Here is a 23,062-nt window from a genome sequence, read left to right as displayed (position 1 = left end):
ATTTCACAGTTCCATTGGCATAAATGACATCAGCAAAAGAAATTATCAATACATGGAGAAAAAGAACTCAAAATCAAAACAAAAATAACCTGTTTATATATTCTCAACCCAATTTTCGCTCCTTATACCCAGCCATAACCTAGCTGCACCTTTCCTACCTCCTCCACAGTAGTTGCTCTAAACTAAGAGTACTCACTGTCATAGAATTCAAGATTCATTCAGTTTTTATGAAGACTGGGAACAGCAGAGCAACCAATGTGTCCTCTTCATCATACACAATTTAACTGATTTCTACCATGTCTTTCATTGGTCTCCAAAAGTTTCTGATTTAAAAAGGAAATCAAACTATGATGATCCATGAGGAAACTTGTTTTACTAGTGAATTATTCTCAGATCTCCAAGGCTTTCTCTTTATAATTCCAAAATGATGAATTTTTAGTAAGGTATTTGCTAACTGACAATGAGGCTTGGAATTTGGTAGCTCGTTGATCATTTCATAGGGAAAATGCTTAGAATAAGAATGCTTTGAAAATATCATTTTGTGATGTGCCTGGGTGGCTCAGTTGGTTAAGATTCTGCCTCAGGCTCGGGTCATGCTCTCAGCAAGGAGCATGCTTCTCTCTCTCCCTCTGCCACTCCCCCTGCTTGTGTGCTCTCTCTCAAATAAATAAATAAAATCTTTTTAAAAAATTAAAACTTTAAAACAGAGAGAGAGAAAGTATCACTTTGTAAAATCCACTTCTAGATCTCCATGTCATCTATGATTCAGGGCCACCCAGATATCCATAGTGCTTCTGGATGGTTGCTCTGTTGTTGGCTACCGGTCTTTCCCCCTACCCAGCCCCATCAAATCTTTCTACCATATAATCCCCAAAATACAGAGAATGAATTTAAATATGATGATGAGCTAGCCTGGAAGAAGAAAGAGTTCTGAAAATTCTTCAAACTCTTACCAAGATCAAGAGGGATGAAGAGGTTATGGAGCTGAGAAATATATACTTGATGAATGAAACAATGAAAAACTTAAAATTTTAAAACATAAAGTTCAAGAAAGAAAAACAGAATGCCCTGCTGATGAGCAAGTGTTGACTTTGGGGTTTATTTTGTTCTGTTTTGGTTTGTTTCTGGTGAAACTTTCCACAATACACATGCATACATGCACACACATGTGTGTGTCAGAGAGAGAGTGTACACAGGTGCTCTAGACAGAAAACAAAACAAAACAAACAAACAAAAAACTAAGCAGGTTTTGGCAAGACCCAAGACATGAGGGTATCTTGGGGAAACGAGATGTCCTTGCAGACCAAAAAAGTAAAAACCTGATGCTCACCAAGACCATTCTAAGAGAGGACTGGTTTCTGTGGCATGCTTATTTGAATTTTCAGAACTTAATCATTCCTATTGTGGGTGAACACTGCGATACCAACATGAAGGATGATGATGGTACGAGGGAAAGTTCTTCGCTTTGAGGACAGGGGCAAAGTCTATGCGGAACCGCAGGCGCATCCGGGGCTGTGGCAGGGGGCAAGGTGCACTGGAGGCAAAGAGAAATATGAGTTCCTAGCTTCTCTCCGGTATGAACAACATGATTTAAAGTTTCTTCATTTGGGGGCACCTGGGTGGCTCAGTGGGTTAAGCCGCTGCCTTCGGCTCAGGCCCTGATCTCAGGGTCCTTGGATCGAGTCCCGCATTGGGCTCCTTGCTCAGCAGGTTCCTTGCTTCCCTCTCTCTCTCTCTCTCTCTGCCTGCCTCTATGCCTGCTTGTGATCTCTCTCTGTCAAATAAATAAATGAAATCTTTAAAAGATAATAAAATAAATAAAATAAAGTTTCTTCATTCATAAAATGGTGAAATTTCCCACTCTGCCTACTTCAGATAGTTAAAGAAGAATATAAAATAAAGTATGTTTATGCTATTTTGAATCTATAAAATAATATATAAATGTAAAATATTATGATTTCCTGGTTAGGTGCCAAAAGTAATAGATGCATATACTCCTCACTCCTGTTTTCTAGCACTGAGAGTTGGTTAAATATGATGAGTTGAATTGACCATTTTTGAGACTGACATATAATGTTTACCTGGACTAGGGAAATTATTAATACATGCAGAATTGATTGACTTTATTATTTTTTTAATTGATTGACTTTAAAAAGTATTTTCAGTTCCAATGAAACCTAGGAAACAGATGGGAACCTGGTCCATTCTTAATCATCCTTGCCAAGAATTCAAAGAGCTGCTATTTTTTGACTGAAAGCTTTAACCCTCCTAATTTAAATGTTTTCACATGGTCTCATTTCTTTAGTTAATTTCTATGAGAAATACTGGACAAATTATTTCTTTCATATTTGACTTCGCATGTGCTAAAGCGAAACAGCATATGAAGCTCAAAGGAAGAACACTTTTTGAGCTACTTATTATGATAGTCATGGGTTAAAGGGATTTAAATATTAACTTTGAAGGTTGACAGCAAATTTTTTAAATAATAGCTAAAACTTATTATAACTTTTTCTTAAGTGTCAGGCTCGGTTCTAAGCTTTTAATTGCATTAACTCACTTAACCTTAAGTTGAGCGTTATGAGCTATGAACTACCTGGTGATTCTAGCTCAGAAACTATACTCTTAACCCCTACAATTATTAAAAAAAAAAAAATCTGTGGATCCTGCATTATAATCCTATTTAGCTTTCTTTAGACCTGAGTTTCTCATTAATTCTGTTTGATATTCTGTGGAATAGGAAATATCTCAGTCTCCCATAATAAGTCAGTAGTTAAGGAGAAAAATTATCCTCTTTCTAGACATAGAAAGTCCAAATGTGTCAAAATTAGAAAAGAATTCTATAATGCATTCTAAAATGTTATTATCATATCCATGTCAAGTTTAGCTAGTTTTAATTTTGAGTAAAAATGAAGGAAAGGGTTTAGAATGGTTGAGCCCTTAAGTTTCTTACTGTAATAAAATTTTGTGGTTCTTAGATCAGATGACAAGTAATGAGAATATAATTTCCTGAAGACTTTAAAGAAAATATCCAAGAGAATAAATCTTGCCTTTGTATATTTATCACTGACTCATTTAATATTTCAGTCAACTCATCTTGAAAGAGGGCATTGAAAACTGGATTTTAGGGTGCCTGAGTGGCTCAGTCGGTTAAGCCGCTGCCTCTGGCTCAGGTCATGATCCCAGGGTCCTGGGATCCAGCCCAGCATCAGGCTCCCTGCTTAGCAGGGAGACTGCTTCTCCCTCTCCCTTTGTCTTCCAGCTTTGCTCTCACTCTCTCTCTGTCAAATAAATAAATAAAATCTTAAAACAAAAACAAAACAAAACCTGGATTTTCTCCCTCTAACATAGAATTTATCAAAATCGGTAAGCAAGAAGGAGTATGTATCAGAACCAATCAGTAGCTTTTTTTTTTTTTTAATGAAATGTAAGAACTCCTTAGTGCTGCAGCATGGAGGGGATGTGCCTCCAGGGGGCAAGGATGAGACTGAAGAGAGGGAAAGAGTGGCAGAATCTCAGAGGGAAGGAAAGCAAGAAGGGGGAACAGGACCTAAAAAAAGCTCCATAGCTAATTCCAGTATGTGCCCTACCCTCCTACTTCTTCTTTTTTTTTTTTTCTTTTTTAGATATTTTATTTTTAAGTAATCTCTACACTCAACATGGGGCTTGAGTTTACAACCCTGATATTAAGATTTGTGTGTTCTACTGACTGAGTCAGCCAGGTGCCTCCCCATCCTCCTACTTCGAATGAGGCACAAGTGAAGAAACAAATTTGTACAAAATATTAAACTCAGATAAAAACATGGTACAGAGTTTAAATTTAATGTAGAGTAGAGAAAGCTTAAATTCAAAACAAAATAACAATTGAATATAATTCACATATTAAAACATTTACTGAACATTTACTGTATGCCGAACTGTGCTAGAAACCAAATTTACATTTCAAGGTACCCATATAAAATAAAAATCTAGTCATATTATTAGAGAATTACAACGACTTCTAATTTTCTCCCCATTTTTTACAATTTTAATTAAAAACTAGCCAAGTGTGGTGTGCTGGACCCTAAAAGAACACGGGGAGAGTAAGGAAGGAGCCATCAAACAATAAAGTTGGCTTTAGGAATCTTCCAAGGATCACAGCATTACGCTGCTTTCCGTCATTACAAAATGATTCCTACAAATTGCATCTCATATCAATTTCCAGTTTGTCTAAGACTCACAAGCTGGCTTAGTTTATCCTCTGAGCCCTCGCAAAGTTTGGTTCTTTTTCCAATTTATCACATTTGTGTTCTCTGTTTATCTTCCTAGCATGGTTTATCAAATCCTGTTGACCTTTGTAACCTCTATACTTAACGTGGCACATAGCACAAGAAAAAGGATACTTCAGTATTTGTGCACTGGGGGAGCTAATGAATAGTATGTACCCTATGGAGGTTAAGTAAGAGTCTGCTTCATTCACCCAGTTATTCTACTCTGGTCAGTAAATGTAGTCAGTGCATCGACAGATCACATACAAATATGTCTATCTCTTAGCCTCTGGAAACACAACCAGGAAAAGTTCACTCTCTGAAGCTGAAGCTGGTTAACATGAATGTGCGTAAGAGGAAATTAGATCCTGAGAGAAGCACTTAATCTAAAGGGGCTTTTCTCAGTCTGGAATCCCTTGATGTGTTTTGTTTTTTTTTTTTTAAGATTTTATTTATTTATTTGTCAGAGAGAGAGAGAGAGCAAGAGAGCAAGCACAGGCAGGCAGAGGCAGAGGGATTAGCAGGCTCCCCACCAAGCAAGGAGCCCGATGTGGGATTTGATCCCAGAACCCTGGGATCATGACCCGAGCCCAACGCAGCCGCTCAACCAACTGAACCACCCAGGCGTCCCATCCCTTGATGTGTTCTTAAGGATCTCAGGCTTCTCTGAGATTATTTTATTTGACATTTTCATTTTAGTGCCAATCAAAAAAATTAATAGAAGTATATTCTGGATCATCTGGAAATCACATTTAATTAAATATCATCTAGTAATCTCTTGGTCATGTTTATGACTGTGTCAATTGATGCCAAGTGATTACTGAAGGAACACCCAAATTTCAATGAAGTATTTCTCAAACTGAAGTACGTGGATATATTCTCAAGGTTCCCAAAAAAGTCTCATCTCTACTTAGAAGAAATACTGCCTTAAGAGATGGTTTGTAAACATAACCTGATAAAACTTGCTTTCCATCTAGAAAGCAGAATAGAAGTTTGAAGAGGCATGACCAGAACTTTCCTAAGTATTACACAGAATTACAAGTTCTCTGAAAGAAATAATGACAATTCTGATTAAGTTGGAAGCAAAAAACTTATTAGACCTTCCCCCAAACCTGTCCATCCGGCTGCTCTAGTCTGAGTGAAATCATTAGTTATGTCCATACAACTTAATTAAATTCTATCTAACTGCAATCGACAGAGCCCTACTTTGGTCTCCTGAGTGTACCTAACACAATGGGTTTTCATACGTATAATCTAAGCCCCCAGTAGTCTCCTTCTGAGATAGAGAAGTATGTTGAGCAGATTATAAGGTGTGCAGTACAGTGATAGGCATATTATAGACATGCAACAAAGGTAACTGTTATTTGACACCATAGGTATTATTATTTCTCACTGCAAGAATGGATAATTTGAGACTCAGATTAATTTAAGTGACTGGCCAAATGTCTGGGTTCATTCATTCATTTATCATTTATTTATCAACTATAAATCAGATACATCGTATGTGCCAGTCCTCACTCGCTGGAGCTATATTCCATGAAAAATCTTTAAAATCATTTTATTCGTCCCCTTCCATGCACCCTCAGTTCACTCACCTTTCTCTATCTGGACTCCACATGCTTAGCTAAGCCACAGTCCTCGTCATATATGACTTTCCATAAATAACTACCTGTGAGTCCATGTCTGACTATGGCTACGAGAGAACACACATCCATGCGAGCTGGTCCCCATCCCCGAGCGGGTTCTCAGTGCTGCCTGGCAGCCACGCTCTGCCGCCCTTACTCTCTCCTCCACTCTCCTTGATGAGTGTTTCCTACCTTCTCTCTCCTCTCAGTTAATGAATCTTTAAGCCTCATTATTCTCCTTGTGACCTCTACCTTCATCCCTGACTCCTCTCTTTTGTGCTTACCCTACATTAAATCCACCCAAAAAATCCATCAGCTCTATCTTCAAAATATATCCAGAATCCAACCAGGTCTTACCATCTCTCCTGCCTGTTGCCCGGGTCTAGAACATTTCATCTCTGACCTCAAGTATTACCAAAGTGTTTCCTCCTCGGCCCTTTCTCCTTTTCAGTCTGAGGGTTACTATTTAAACCTAAGTCAGCTTAGGTCACTTCTCTGCTAAAACCCCTCTAATCACTTCTCTTCTCTCTTGGAATTAAAGCCAAAGTTCTTAAAGTAGCCTACAAGGTCTTATATGATGACTTGGTGCCACCGGTGGCTTTTCCTGACCTACTTCTCCTCCCCTGATCTCCTACTACTCTGGCCACCCCGCCCTTCTTGGTGGACCCAGAGCACATCAGGCATGCTCCCTCCCTGGGGTTTTCTCACTGGTCAAGACTTCTTCTAAAATATATTCCCTCCCAACAGTGCAGGGCTTCCTTGGTCAGATTCTTCAGGCGTTCTTTTGACCATCCTACCTAAAATGACACACCACTTCCCTTTCACTCCCTCTCCTTTTCCCTTGTTGTATTCTTTCCTTGCCATTTATTACAGTCTCTCTTTTCACATATTTTACTTTTTTGCTTGGTGATTATCTCTCTTTTCTCATGTTGTAGATTCTAAGCTATACAAGAGCAGGTTTTTGTCTCTGCTTTCACTGCACCTAGAACAGTGCCTGCCATACAGTACACACACATTACATGTTTGAATAAAGAGATGAAGAAACCGTGAGCCTTAATTCAGATTGGCAGAAAGAATGTGATTACAATGTTATTATAATATCTGAGATGAATTAGGGAGAATGGAGGGGCTCCTGGAGTTATGTATTAAAATCCATGTCTTTGGGGCGCCTGGGTGGTTCAGACTCTTAAGTGCCTGGCTTTGGCTCAGGTGATGATCCCAGTGTCCTGAGATCATGTTCCACATCAGGCTCCCTACTCAGCAGGAAGTCGGCTTCTCCCTCTCCCTCTCCCTCTCCCTCTGTCAAATAAATAAATAAAATCTTTTTTTTTTTTAAAGTCCATGTCTTTTAGTCATAGGAAAAGAGCATTCAAGAGAATTTCCAGAACACAAATTGTTCTGTTTTCATCTAAACCACTGAAGGAGAGTACTTCAGAAGACAGTCACAGAAATACTTTGCATGAAGCTACCCCCGGCATTTGTTAAATGAAATAAGAGTTGCACTTCAAACCTCTTCATAAATTTTTGAGACAAAACGTTTTAGAGTTAGGGACAAGCAGCTGATGAAAAGTCTCTACTGGAAATACTTTGCAATGAACTACTATCAACACTGAAATGAAAATTCTGGGGTGCTTGGTTGGCTCAGTCAGTTGAGTGTCTGACTCTTGGTTTTGGCTCAGGTTATGACCTCAGGGTTATGGGATTAGGCCCCACACTGGGTTCCGTGCTCAGCTCAGAGTTTGCTTGAGATTCTCATTACCTCCCCCTCTGCTCCCCCTCATACCCTGTTCTCCCACTCTCTCTCTTTCTCTCACTCTCTCAAAAATAAATATATAAAATCTTAAAAAAAAAAAAAAAGAAACAGAATTCTAAGTGCTCAAAATACTGGGCAGACATTATTCAAATCTAATCTGAATCAGCATTACTCGGTATAGAGCAAGGACCAGTATTAATGCACTGAGGAGAATTAGAGAATAATACAGAATCCAAAAACAAAAGGGCATATATAACCAGAACCAGACAAATGCACCACCATTTGCTTCTTCTAGATGAGAGGTCAAATGATAAATATTTGACAATATTATTTGCAGATATATCTGTGCCCCATTTAACTGGTTAGGAAACTAGATATAGTTCATTCCATAGTCCATTAATTCTAGGAGTTCAATTCTCAAGTATTCATGTTTGTTGCCTTTATAAATTCACAGGCTAATATAATTGGTTTTGGTATTTTTTAAAGAAGGTCCAGACTGGATGGATCCAAATGGCATTGGTAAAAAAGATTTTAGTACCAGAAAAAATATTTAATTTAACCCAGATAAAAAGAAACTGTTACCAAATTGCTACTAAATGTGACCTTTCCTATTTCGTGACACAAGCTATGGGAATACCTCTTATGATCTGTTCTGCCTATGAGAACCAGCACCATTTTTGCTAAAGCTTAGGTGGAGAATCAATATAAAAAGACTATACCATTATAATAAGGATTATCATTTGCCACTATTTATTGAATGCATATTTTCCTAAGCATTTTGCAAACATCTAATTTAATGATGACAACAATCCTATGACTTCAGTGTTGTTAATGATCCCTACTTTACATTGAGGAAACTGAGTCCTGAAAAAACTGAACGCCCAGAGTCACATAGCTGGTTAAGTGGATAAAATGAGAATTTGGATTCCAGCACCCACATTCTTAAAGTGATTTCCAAAAATGCTTTGTAGTCTGAGTCATAACTATGTGAACATATGACAAAGTCACTGTTGGGTGTACCTTCTTGTTGGTAAAGGCCTGGTATTTTGGGACATTAATATTATTTTGAAAATGGTGCTTTGTTTGACCTTGCCTTCTGTTTCTGAGAAAGGAAGTACAGGATCTAACTGATAATTTTGGATCTTTACACTTCGGTAGTAAAGGGTCAAGACCAAAAATCAGGACATGTTAAAAACTGTTAACTTTTGGTGTCATATCTAGGAGTATGGCCAATAAATGATAAGTGATATACTTTATTTTAAAGTCACTGCAGTGAAATCAATCAATTTTATACATGGGGAAAGTACCTGAATCTTCTGAGCCTTTTATTGATTTTTAACTGGCTATACATTTTTTATGAAAAGATTATAGAGTCTGTTTTTAATGTCTGGATGTTAACCTCGTTTATAATATTATTAGACTGTGAACAAGGACTAAAATAAGAAAAGCATTAAATATACATGAGTTTCAGATAGGGAGCAAATGCTAAGATTTACACTCTTTTCTGAGTGTACAAGATATAACAAAATAAATAAATTACTAGTCTAATCTTTTAAAGAAAACAGAGGTTAAGAGATTTGTAACTACTTAGAAAAGAAAAATGAAGACTTGAAGTTTTGTGTTTTTTTTTAATAAAATTGCTCTGTGCCAAAATTAAGAATTTTTCTCATATCCTTTAAATGATTAAAAGCCAAATCATATTTTTGGATTAAATTTCAAAATTCTCATGGTAGTTAAGAGATAAATTTTATAAAGAAAAAATTTTCATCCAAATTTTAGTTTAAGGAATCTCAGAACGCCAACACGTGTGATATTTTTGGAAAGCTGGTGCAGCCCAGATTGCCTTTCATTGAGAAATACAGCAGGGTACAGAAAGTCCTGGTTTCTATGTTACATGTCATGATGCTCCCCAGAAACCCAGGCTTACTAGCAAAATAATGGACACTTTTTCTTCTCTTCGTTCATATGCCCTTTTAGCTTTGAGCTTTTACATATTTAAACATAGCAGTATTTTGGCTAAAGAGTTGCCTCTGTTGCCTTCCTAGTTGTTTAGAAATTATTTTCTACATTTTATTTGCATTTTAGTCATAATCCTGGTAGTGCTGCTCTTTGACTTAAAAGTTTTTACCTATGGGGCACTGGGTGGCTCAGTTGTTCGGTGGTCAGCTCTTAGTTCCAGCTCAGGTCAGGATCTCATGGGTCATGAGATCAAGCACAGCATCAGGCTGTGCACTCAGCAGTGAGTCTACTCAGGGATTCTTTCCCTCTGACCCTCCTCCAACTTGGGGTTTTTTTTCCTATGTCTCTGTCTTTCTCTCTCTAATAAATAAAGCTTCAAAAATATAAAAACTAGGGGCGCCTGGGTAGCTCAGTGGGTTAAGCCTCTGCCTTCGACTCAGGTCATGATCTCAGGGTCCTGGGATCGAGCCCCGCATATTGGGCTCTCTGCTCAGTGGGGAGCCTGCCTCCCCCTCTCTTTCTCTGCCTGCCTCTCTGTCTACTTGTGATTTCTCTCCTTGTCAAATAGATAAATAAAATCTTTTTTAAAAATGTGCTTATAATTTAAAAAAATATATATAAAAACTAAAATTAGGGCACCTGGGTGGCTCAGTGGGTTAAGCCTCTGCCTTCGGCTCAGGTCATGATCTCAGGGTCCCAACATTGGGCTCTCTGCTCAGTGGGGAGCCTGCTTCCACCTCTCTGCCTACTTGTGACCTCTCTCTCTCTCTCTCAAATAAATAAATAAAATCTTTGAAATAAATAAATAAATAAAAACTAAAATTATTTTAACTACTATTATGTTAAGGATGAATCAAGTTCTTTTTATATTAACAAGGGTAGATTAAAAAAAGATCTGAGCTTCAAGATAAATGAAATTACACTATACACTCTGAAGGAGGATCCCCCTATCTCGGGACCATGTCTTGCTGCGGAAAACACTAGCATGTGGGAGACAGACAGATCTGCGTGACCCTGAGAACACCACTTAACCACTTGCTGGTTCTATTTCTGCATTTGTAAATTTCAGCAAATGCCTACTTCATAACATTTGTCTCTGCTGTTGATGAAGTATCACATGTAAAACCCCCAGCAGAAAGCCTGATACACAGTGTCTAGTTAACATTAGTCACTTTATTTCTCTAATCTCTCTCTACTCTACATTCTTGAATAATAAAAACCAACATCAGACAACAAGACTTACTTTACACCTAGCAAATTCAGATGGTTGAGGAGACTTGATCTCATATGTTGTATGGAGTTCAATTTTAATTTTTTTGATTCTTGGTGAATTCTATATAGTAATTATAACTAGTAAATGTACACCCTAAAAATTCCTTTCCATAATTTCACAATTTAATTTACCTTGCAACCCAGTGATATAAGAGTGAGTATGTTATTATCTTGTTTTAGAGATTAAAAAAGTGTTAATCTCTGAATTGAAACGACCTGATAAAAGTAGAAATGGAATTTAAATTTCAGTCACTGGGCTCTAAGTTTTGTGTGGTTTCATGATGCTGTGTTACCTTTTTACAAAAATAAATGTTCTTCCCTTTTATAGCAACACGTTATTGGAGAATTGGCCACTATAAGAAAAATATGTTAGGCATTAAAAACTTGTTGAGGTAGCTCAAGAAGTTAGGTTGGTCTATGAAGCAGATAACTGATTATCATTTACTTTCTGTTAACTTAAAATCAGCCAGTACTATTCATTTCCCAGTCAGCTCTGTCAAACACACACACACACACACACACACACACACACACACACACACACACAAACACACCCCAACACTTAGCACACTGTAGCGAACACCGAAGTCTACTAGGCACTTTATTCATGGCATAAAAATCTTCGTCAAAAATAGCACAAAAATCTCAACATCCATGGAACCAAATAATATCCAAATGTATGCTATTATCTAGAGTCCTTATTGAATGAATATGATAAATGAATAATACAAACACTTCATTTAGGCTAACAGTTTCAAACTCTTCTCATTCTAATCCATACTTAAAACTAATTAGAGAGAAAGGGGGGAAATAATTTTTATTTTATTCTGTCATCTCTTTTTTTTTTTGAGAGAGAGAGAGAGGGAGAGAATGTGCATGTGAGGGTGGGGAGGGGCAAAGGGAGAGGGAGAGGATCTTAAGCAGCCTCCATGCTGGGGGTGGAGACTGATGTGGGGCTCGATCTCACAACCCCAGAGATCATGCTCTGAGCTGAAATCAAGTCAGATGCTTAACTGACGGAGCCACCCAAGAGCCCCTTTTCTCTTATTTCTTTATCCCACATTTTAACACTCAGTTGTCCATGAGTAAAACGCATACGTCAGAGAAGAAAAGAAACCAGAGTCTGGATTACTAGTTGATGATAAATGAGAAATAAAACATTAGTCTCGGTCAATATCCCAGCCGAGAGCAGCCCAAATCATTTCACAGACAAAACTGACATTCGATTGTTATTTTTGATCTATCTCCTTTGCTGCAGTCTTAGGTCTAGATACAACTGTCTGAGGCTTCAGAAGTTGGTGAGGGGATGAAAATGGACTTGCGTAAGTCTGAGTCACTGATATTTTAGTAAATGCAATAGACAAAAAAATAACCTGGGGCTCCTGGCATACATCTATAGACCATGAGTGTTTCTTCACTGTGCACAGAGCCATGTCCTTACCTGATTGCAGGTATTGATGTCTATGCCCCCCTTGAGATATTCCACTACTTTGTCCAGGTTGCCTGCTCTGGCAGCACGGAGGAAGCTTGCATTGCTGTCAGACTACGAAAAAGAAAAAAAAAAAAAAAAAAAGACCTCCAGTGAATTATTGTTAAATAAGGACATACAAAAGACAGAAAGTCAAAAATGTTTACAATGCAAGTAAGAAAAGCTTTGGTTGCAAACACTCCAATCTTGAGTTTAAAACACTGAATAATAATTCCCAGGATAGGGTGGCAACTTTGTAGTATTTCTAGAGAGTTGTTTAAAGTCAACAGGAAATATGTTCTGCTATATTAAAGACGTAAAAGAACTCTTGAAATAAAAATCGTTACTGCTTTATTTTAAATCTTCAGCCACATTTGAAGATGAATTTACATGACTCCCAAATCCAAAGCTACCCATTCATTTTTGTTTCAGGATGCTTGTGACCTTATAGTGAGCCTAATGTGGAGCCAAAAAGGAGTTGGAAAAGTAAAAGAAATTAAAGGGACTGGCCTTCTTTTTTTTTCTTTTTCCTTTACTGTTTTGGTTTCTCAGATGAGTCTGAGGGAGAATGCAGAGTATGGGTCATTTGGCAGTCATCTGTCCTCATTACAAGGGAAAAACAGAAAGCTCCAAGGATGCTTTGAGGAAAGAGGATAGCACTAGTTGGCAGGTGTGGACCAGGCCAATGCAAATTTTGTGATCCCAGTGATTTTGGAAAAACAAGATTAAATTTAACCCAGCTGACACAATACCAGACGAAAATCCCTTGGTAAAGATAAGCACTCATAATGAAGTTGCTTTTTAACTCCTCTTCTTCCCCCAGGGCCTCTCAAAATCTGATCCTGGAAGAAACAGCTGAATTTTTGCCACAGAATGTCCAGAGGAGAGTTGCTCCAGACATGAAGCTACAGTCACCCAGCCGCTCTCGCTCTCTTGCAGAGCCTGACTTTCGAATCTTAACCCAATAACTTTGATAAACTTTGTTAGGTTCTAAAACACTGGTGTAACTTTATAACTCTTCCGGTGGTATGGTATCTAACTAAAGAAGATGTGGTAACATGAAAAAGGATGTCACTGACCTACTAGGACGTGAGACACAGTTGTGACAGCTCATAATCCTGCACTCTCCCGGTAGGCTCCCCTGCCTCTCTCCCTCGAAGAATGCGTTTGGCAGGGGCTCCTGGCACACTCTTTCAGACCTATTTATTATGACTGGTGATGATGTACAGAGATAGAAATGGAAGTATTTTCTCTGGGAGTCTCAAATTAGGAATTATTTGCATATTGTTAAAATGACTTACACATGGGAAGATGGAAAGGGGTAGGACCAAATTACCTCACATTTAACCCAAATACCATAATGACATGTATTTACAAATCAGACAGATAATGTATGAAGAGTAGAAGGTATGACTGAAATCTACACATCTGGAACTCATGCTCTGATGCTTCAGAAGTAGATCATGGTCTGGCTGCTATCTGACCGTTCTTCCCTCCCTACACGGCCGCCATGCCTCACTCTTTGTCCCTCCTGAGAGCCGTACCCATGGCAGGGTGCCCTAAGTATATCTGCAATGCTGAAGTGACTGAGTTGTGACTCATTTTAAAATGCCTGCTCTATGAAATTATTTTGTGGTTTGTGGCAAATTCTAAACTCCAGGGAGATTTTCTACCTCAGGTTTCTTGCCACAGCACTTACAAGGGAAAGATAATGCTAGGCATTATGTTCTGTCAATATCTCACAGGAAACATCATTTACTGTAAAACAACTAAAATTAAATAATATCTGGGCATAGAAAGTAGGACATTATTTGCCATATATAGTTTTTAAAAATAGATCTATGTACTATATGTTATATATTATATAATTATGCCTAGAAACTACTGCCATGTTGTACCTGGGGCTTAATAATTATAGTTGGCATTTATCATTCGCTGGGGGTCAGGCACAGAGCTAAGGGAGTCAGCCAAATGTAGTATATCCTTAATATTCATGATAATATTATGAGAGAGAACCTATTATTATGCTCATTTAATAAGTGAGGAAAAGGTTTAGAAGGTTTCCAAGGTCACCCAATTATTCAGTGGAAGATCCAAGATTTAAATTCTGTTTATCAGCTTAGAGCTAGTCTTAACAGCTACTCTATCTTACCCCTACAAAGCATCAAGGCAGAATTTACTACAGATACCTAACCTAGGAGCTACAGGTTTGTTTCAGTTGTGAGAACCACTGTTACGCTCTTGGTCTACATATTTGCTCTGTAATTCATGGCACTTGCTAAAAAGAGTTCCCCAGCTGGAGAGAGAATTCCTGTCTGACATCCCTGTCCCCACATCTCTCAGCCATCTATACACCTAAGAGAAGTAAGAGCTAGGAGCGCCTGGGTGGCTCAGTGGGTTAAGCCTCTGCCTTCAGGTCAGGTCATAATCTCAGGGTCCTGGGATGGAGCACCGCATTAGGCTCTCTGCTGAGCAGGGGAGCCTACTTCCCCCTCTCTCTCTGCCTGCCTCTCTGCCTACTTGTGATTTCTCTCTCTCTCTCTCTCTCTCTCTGTCAAATAAATAAATGCAATCTTAAAAAAAAAAATAAGAGCTGGCTTGAGAAAAACTACTTAAAACCATAAGCATTTGGGAATGAGGTAAGAGGTGGTAAAATACACATTGCATTAAAAAAGCCAGGGGGTGCCTGGGTGGCTCAGTGGGTTAAAGCCTCTGCTTTTGGCTCAGGTTATGATCCCAGAGTCCTGGGATTGAGCCTGCATCGGGCTCTCTGCTCAGCGGGGAGCCTGCTTCCTCCTCTCTCTCTGCCTGCTTCTCTGCCTACTTGTGATCTCCTTCTGTCAAATGAATAAATAAAATCTTAAAAAAAAAAAGCCAGCTGACTATCTCTATCTACATGCCTAATATGATTGAACTCAGGAACTAAGGTCAGGGTGCCCCTATCATTCCTTTGAAAAAAAGAATATCATGCATAAGTAGAGCTAGAGGGAGCACTTGATCCCGAAGAGTTGAAGAAACCCCTGCAGACATGACTGCGGACACTTAAAGGAAGGTGTTGGTCTGAAGGGAGCTGGAGCAGTGAGCAGTGCTCAATAGACCATCCTAGAACCTTCCTTAGGGAATGGGCATGACATGGAAGATTGCTTTTGCCGTTACATAACTGGTTTTCATAACTGCTTTTCACTTTTCTGAAGCAAACTTCTCGAATGTAGGTGCAAGTCAAAGACTTGCATCCAATCCCTGGAATTTAGCAAAATAAATTCCCAGTGTTCTGGAGGGTCTAGACCCAATGGAAATGTGACATCTGAGCCATCCGGCCAGGGATGTCTTCGACAGTGAGTCATGGTGGCCTTTGCTATGAGTTGGATTCTTTCAGAATCCGTTAAAAAATTTGGTTTTCTGGAAGTGAGAAAATGCATTATAAATGCATTTTGCAAATGCAAATAAATGAAAGTGTTATTAGAAAACAGTTCCAGAACATGGGTTTCAAGAACAAAATTAAAAGGAGATTTCAAATTTTATGTACAGATATAGACATCATTTTAAATGAAAAGCATAGACCTGCATGGAAATATATATTCTTTCCCCACTTCCACATAGACACAAGCATACCATTCCTTACAATGAGGTCAATCTGTGATTAAAGCAGTTGACACAAGAGCTTAAGATAAACAGTAGTCAGTCTGGTACCTTCAGTCAACACAGAGATGAAAGAGGATTCAGGGACTCACGGTGAAAGATACAGCAACTTTTACTATACCATGTTTCCCTCTGAGTACGACAAAAGTAATTATTTCCAAATTTAGCGTAAGTAGGGGGAAGTATGCTTTCAAAACAGATTGTTGTCTCTTGGATCAACCAGGAGATTTCATACATAACAGCTCAATAAAGAGAAAATGAAGCAATAGCAGCTCCTTGGGGGAAAGTCTCCAACAAATGTAAAACTAACCTCTTTCGGCTCTGCTGCTTTATGTCCCCAGGACTCCCAAATCCTAAAACCAATTTTAATTATGCTTATAAAGTCTGATTCTGGACAAAGAATTCAAGTGCTGAGGCCCACTTATTTTAATCTGCAACAGATGGATGTCATTAAAACTTGCCCCTTTTACTACCTTTGTGTGGCATCTCAAGCCAAGAAAGAAAAATTTCCTTTAAAATTCCTCTTGACACAGTTCTGTACATTTTTTGTATCTGAATGTTAGAAAAACAGAATACTTTCTTAGCACCCAGCAGGGTGGACATGAGAGGCAAGAGGAATGTGCCTTCACAGAGACACATTGTATCCTAAAGAAGTACTTCCCCAAAGTCCAGAGGCATACTCACAGGCTTCCACGAATTTGCCACAAGGTTGTTTTTTGTTTGTTTGTTTTTTGTTTTTTGTTTTTTTAATTCTGTGCTTACATTTCAATAATAACCTAACAAAAATATAAGCATGTTCCAGGCCATCCAGACGGTTACCCTTTAAAGAATACAACCACGGGGGCACCTCGGTGGCTCAGTGGGTTGAAGCCTCTGCCTTCAGCTCAGGTCATGATCCCAGGGTCCTGGGATCGAGCCCCACATCGGGCTCTCTGCTCAGCGGGAAGCCTGCTTCCCTTCCTCTCTCTCTGCCTGCCTCTCTGCCTACTTGTGATCTCTGTCAAATAAATAAATAAAAATCTTTAATAATAAAAAAAAATACAACCACGTAATTTGGGTATAAATCTTTGTGCTTATAATTCAGCACATAACAAGAAAAGTAGAGATGACACAATAGATTCATGATATGCAAAACTGCTTGCCGTGGGGCAGAGTATGATCAGAGAATCTGATCATTACACACGGCAGGACGGCACACATGATAAAACAAAAGAACAGCAGTCAGCAGCCACATTAAAGTAGCAATAAACATAAGGCTCAGATGCTGTCTTTGCACGGTTCAACTCACATCAACCATTAGCAGCAAGTGTAATAGAACATCCGTGGTGAGACACTTCTAGTTCCCAATTCTCACTTTCACTGGATTAATGATGTACAAACCTGTACCGCAATACTAATTTCATCTCCAAGTAAACAGAGCTTTAAATGATTATCAAATGGCATGCCAGTGAAACTGACATTAATAAATTTCTCTGATAGCTTGAAGTTTTATTACTCTGAAGTGAAAAACAAAACCTTACAGGATTAATAATGGTTTGTACAACCTATACAGGAAAGATACCCATTATGTTATTTTCATCAAAGTCAAATTCAGAAGCATATTAAATTATAGCTATCTGAGTGAGGTTAGACCTCTTGACTATTAAGCCTATCTCACTTAGTTTTAAGCCTATCTTACTTAGTTTTAGTCAGTTCTACCCATTCTATTAAATTGGAGTCAGGGATTTGAAGAATGCTCATTTTGTGGTTTTGTTTATGCTTAATTTGTAAAACCTTCCCTATAGTAATGGTTTAAGGTTTTTAGGAGTTTTGAGCCCTTTGCGTTTACATTTAAATTAACACTATGTAAGATAACAACCCTAGAGGTCATGAACTTGTTTTTATACTTTGAAAGAGTGGACGACATTATTAAAGTTTGAGAAACACCAGTCAAATAGTGTACGTCGGCCAGCAGCCTCTACTGGCCCAAAGACTGCAAAGCAGAGAAACTCCCCTCAGCCTGGCTTACAGTAGACCCTCCACACATATTGGCTGATTAACCTCAAGAAAAGCACATGTTCCCTGTGGAATTTTAATAATTTGCTTATTTTCTTAGGATGCAGCTATTCCTTTATAAAAACAGGATGATTTATCAGCCTAGCTGAGATCCACATTTTTAGAGTAATACAAAATAAATAAAATTTATTAAAATCACTTGGGGGGAAAAATCTTAATAGGAATATCATGAAATAGAGGACAGTTCTACAATTCCTTAGGTCTTGTCCTAGGAATGCTGGAGAAGTTAACTCCATGTCCACCAAATCACAAGTTGTATGATGAGTCTTTGTGTATCTCAAGTTTCCTTATTAAAAAATAAGGGTACTTCATAGAGTTACTGGAAGAATTAAATAAAGTGATTTGAAGGTGCTTAGCCCAATGACAGGCACAGAGGACACAATGAGCTTGTTTTATAATCGTGGTTTTTCTTGTAAATGATAAATGAAAATAAGAATGGCAAATCTAAGTATAGATGCATACGCATGATCTTCTTTAAATATGAAGGTTGTTGCCAGAAGACCAAAGTATTTGAAAATACTTTGATGTGTGCAGGCACAAAAGGACAAAAAGGGAACCAGAATTGGGAGAGGTGTGGCTGTTTCCAATAATAAAGATTTTACAAGGCACCCTCTTTGTGATATACCAATGCTCTTACTTAAATAACCATAATTCTGTAGGAGTGCTAGATTGTATAAATAATTTAGGTCTTTTAGTAGATCAAATTATTATCACTATCCTGTTATAAACCAAAATTGGGGGCAACTGAGAACTGCATACTAAGTGTACTAGAATTTTTTAGAAATGATTTCACAAGTTGTCTTTCTGCAGTTAGAACACACATATGACAGGTAAAACACTACACCACAAAATTCCACTTGATAACTTCAATTCAGCAGCCACTAACAACAAAATCTGCTATAGACCAGAAGTTTGTACACCCTATTTCCAGCATGCAGATTAACCTACATTTTTAGTGTCATTTCAGTATGTCTTTAGATTGCTACTAAGTACAAAATAATGACAGGTCATCTAATATTCAGAGTGTTAGTGCAACTTCCTCAGATTGTTCTTATTCCAGCGACCTATGTGCTAAGAAAATGGGCTGAAATATAGGTGTTTTCACTGGAATATATATCATTTTGCTTTTAAAATATTATTTAAAATAATTATGACACATAAAATTGAGACTTGGGACCAGAACAATAACTAAGTTTAATGAAACAGATAAATTCTACCTGATTATTTTAAGCATATATCTTATTGTACATGAGATTGTTTGAAATTACATCTTTATATAAAGACAAGGTATTTTTTTCCTTTAATATTGCATTTGACATTGATTTTTTTAAAAGATTTTATTTATTTATGAGAGTGAGCCCTCATAGGAGCTGGGGCAGGGGGTGGCGGGGAGAGAGCAGAAGAAGCAGGCTTCCCACTGAGCAGAGAGCCTGAGACAGAGCTCAATCCCAGAACCCCAGGATCATGACCCAAGCCAAAGGCAGACACGTAACTGACTGAGACACCCAGGCACCCCTTTACACTGATTTTTACTAGCACACTAGATAAATTATTTCACTCATCAATGCTTTCCTTAAGATTATCACTTGTAAAAAATAAGAACCAAATACAGCATACCAATTCCATCCCTTTCAAAACATTAAGGCTATTTCACAGTACTATGTGAAGATTCATAAACCCCTTGTACAACTCTTAAATTTTAAAAGAGAATAAAACTGGAATATTATGCAGCAATAGGAATAGGAATGAATATAAATCGTATCTATACATAGCCTCAACAGCTCTCATAAAAACAATGTCAAGTAAGACAAGTCAGACCTAAAAAAAAAAAACATTTATATGATTCCATTTATTAAAGTTCAAAAATTGACAAAACTAATCTATACTGTTAGGAGTCAGAATAGTAGATTCTGGGGGCGCCTGGGTGGTGGCAGCTGATTCTTGCTTGGGTGATTCTTGGCTGATTCTTGGTTTCTCCACATTCTGTGTGGAGTCTGCCTGGGGCTCTCCTTACCTCTCCCCTTGGCCCTCCCCACCTGTCACTCTCTCTCTCTTTAAAAAAAAAAATGAATAAATCTTTAAAAAAAAAAAAAAAGAATAGTAGATTCTGGAAGGAGGCAGTAAAACATATTGGTTGCTGATAATGTCCTAGTTCTACTTTCTAGTTCTGGGTGTTGTGAATGGGTATGACAAATATTAAGATGAACATTATAATTTATGCATTTTTGAATGTATGTTATAATTAAATGAAATGTTTACTTAAAAAAGATGGTGACATTGAAAACTAAGTTGTTTTCAACTTACATAATGGTAACAAAATCACTGAAGACTAAATAGATGAAAACATTAGTATTCAAAAGCAGTATCTTTTTGTCACTGTGGAGACAATTTTCTAATGCAGAATTTTCATATTATGCAAGGCTTTAATGAAAATATATTTAAGGTTCTACTCGATCTAAAAAAAAAAAAAGTGCAGAGTACTAAAGATCCACAATTTTGTTCTTTAACTGAAAATGTTTCCTAAACAAATTTTAGAGCATTTTTTAATTAGTTGTTACGATGTGTACTGAGCTTTGCAACTATAAAAACCTTTTGATACGATTTGATCATACATTGACTACATTCTTCCTTTAGCAGTAGTGGTTATTCCACTTTTCTTATCCTTGGTACATATCATACAAACAGTACTCCTCCAGTCTTCAAAATGCTTACTACAAATCGAAGAAGACCAGATCTGGTTCTGAGATCTCAGTTTTAAAATCTTCCAGAATAAACATAAGCGAAGTAACTTGCCACAGATAATTTTATGCCTTAAAAATTTCTGTACACTCACTTTTCTGTGACAATTACTTTTCTGAAAACTGAACCAAAATATTAATATGATGTCCTCCCTCAATAAATTAGAATTACTACACAGGAACATAAAAATCCTAAGCTAGTAGAAACCATAATTCTAAACCAGAAAAGACATTTGTGATGTATACCTGCTAACTCTTTTATACTTCAAATTCCCTACATGATTTTGAACTTTTCAAAGGTTCTTATATATGTCTATTTTTAAAAGAATTATTGAACAGAGGAATATGAATTTCCCAGTTAGTATTTTGTTACATAGAAGTCTGACTTGAAAAACGACTTTGTTTTGCTGACATTAGTTTGGCTTTAGGAAATATTTCTATATGTAGGCTCATTATTAAGATGCTTATTATAATGAGACACATCAACACTTTCACTAAAAAGGGAACTTTTACAAATATAGGTAGAAACATTCTTTTAAAAATTTTATTTATTTACTTTTGAGAGAGAGAGAGAGCACAAGTGGGTGGGGGCTGGTGTGAGCAGAGGGTGAGGGAGACAAATGGATTCCCCACTGGGCTAGGAACCAGACCCGGATCTCAATTCCAGGATGCCAAAATCATGACCTGAGCAGAAATCAAGAGTCAGACACTTAGCCAGCTGAGCCACCCAGGCACCTCTGGTAGGTGGAAACATTCTTAACTGCCTGTAATTCTTGTTTCCCCATTGAACTTTACGGTGAATTAAAGTAACTTCTCAAAAGGCAGAAAATCCACAGGCTTTGGTAATTCTTGCATGCTAGCATATGTTCTGCCTATGACCGAAACACCTACAGAACTCAGACATTCCATCACTAAATACAACATGTTGATTTCTTTGGAGTTTCAATGGAAGAATGGTAAGTTTGTAGAATTCGCATTTACAAATCTCTACTAAGAAAATCAGAACAATAGGGAAAACAGTTTGCTGTAGCTTTAGTTCAGATGTCAGATTAAGTACTTGAGATTCATCTTAAAGACTTAATTTGAAGAGCAGTGCCATTGAATGCTTCGGATTTTTTCAAGGGGTAAGGTAACTCTTTGGGAGGTGTCGATTACAAGGACAGATTTCAGACATCACTGCCTCTGTCAAGTAAGGACCTTAATGATTGCTTTAGCTAATAAACTACTGAATGAAAGTTAATATGCCACTCTTTGAACTGGTATATTTGCAAAGTCCTGCTTTTTTCCATTCAAGATGCTGATGATGCAAAGGCAAGCAACATAGTCCACAAATCCTATACCAAATATTATAGGTTCTTCATAGTATTCCCTAATATTTTCAACAGCTAAAGTAACATGGAAATCTGCATTTGACATACCAACAATAAAAATAATGGAAACTTAGAGATCACAATAGAAGTTGAATAATACATACTACATCCACATACGACTGAATCCTGAACAGTTCTCTGTTATTGCTCAGGGATCTCAAGCTAGTATTAATTGTGTGTAAAGTAATGAAAAAATTAAATAACTTGTATCCCAGACCAAATCTATTTTCTAATTTCCAACTAGCTGGACATCTCTGTAAAAATGTTCTGCCAACATTAAACTCAATATGCCCCAATGAATATGCGCCAAAACAGGGAAGAGCTTATCAAGCTTTTATGCAATGTTCACAAAATTTCCAAAGGAATTTCCTTTTGGACCATCACTGGTTATAAAAAGAGTAGGATTTATAAATGAATAATAACCAACTGTAATAACATTTAGATCAGGAGAAAAAAATAAAGCTTTTGATATGACTGGGTAACAATATTAAACTCTTTAAGGAATCTTCTCCACACAAAACTCTTTTCATTCCCTGACTAATCAGCATGTTCAAATTTTACAGGACCTTTGGGGGGGAAAGATATGTTAGAGTTCATCCCACTGCTGTACTTACAGATCAGGATAAATGGACATGAATTAGGTTTTAGTCTCTCCTGAAGCCTCTTAGAACTGTCAGGATATGAAAAAACAAACCCAACCAAGTGAAAATACCTTTCATCAATTTTTTATCATCCAGGCATCCTACAGCGTTAATTTACTACTGCCCTTTTGAGGTAGGCACCGCATCTGTATCCCCATTTGTCTGATAATTCTTCAGACCATCTGCTCTGAAGCAGACATCACTCAAACAGAAACAGCCTCATGACACGACACAGATGAGGTGCGGACCGCACCCCCACGGATGGCACATACTAAAAACTAGACTGCTTCTTTAGCAT

The 23,062-nt window shown here is 37.6% G+C and overlaps 1 protein-coding gene across 2 annotated transcripts in view; it reads right to left on the bottom strand.

Moving 5' to 3' along the window:
* ANK2 (ankyrin 2) overlaps positions 1–23,062 on the bottom strand; it is a 226,624-nt gene that overhangs the window by 183,782 nt on the left and 19,780 nt on the right. For both annotated transcript variants that reach the window (XM_080796920.1, XM_080796921.1), the window contains exon 2: positions 12,295–12,396. In XM_080796920.1, the coding sequence (XP_080653046.1) occupies positions 12,295–12,396 (102 nt within the window). The remainder of the gene's footprint in view (positions 1–12,294; positions 12,397–23,062) is intronic.

This window comes from Martes martes (genome assembly GCF_963455335.1).
Source record: "Martes martes genome assembly, chromosome: 2".
Classification (NCBI taxonomy): domain Eukaryota; kingdom Metazoa; phylum Chordata; class Mammalia; order Carnivora; family Mustelidae; genus Martes; species Martes martes.
Note: the sequence above shows the minus strand (reverse complement) of the source record. Positions and strands in the feature narration are given on the sequence as shown.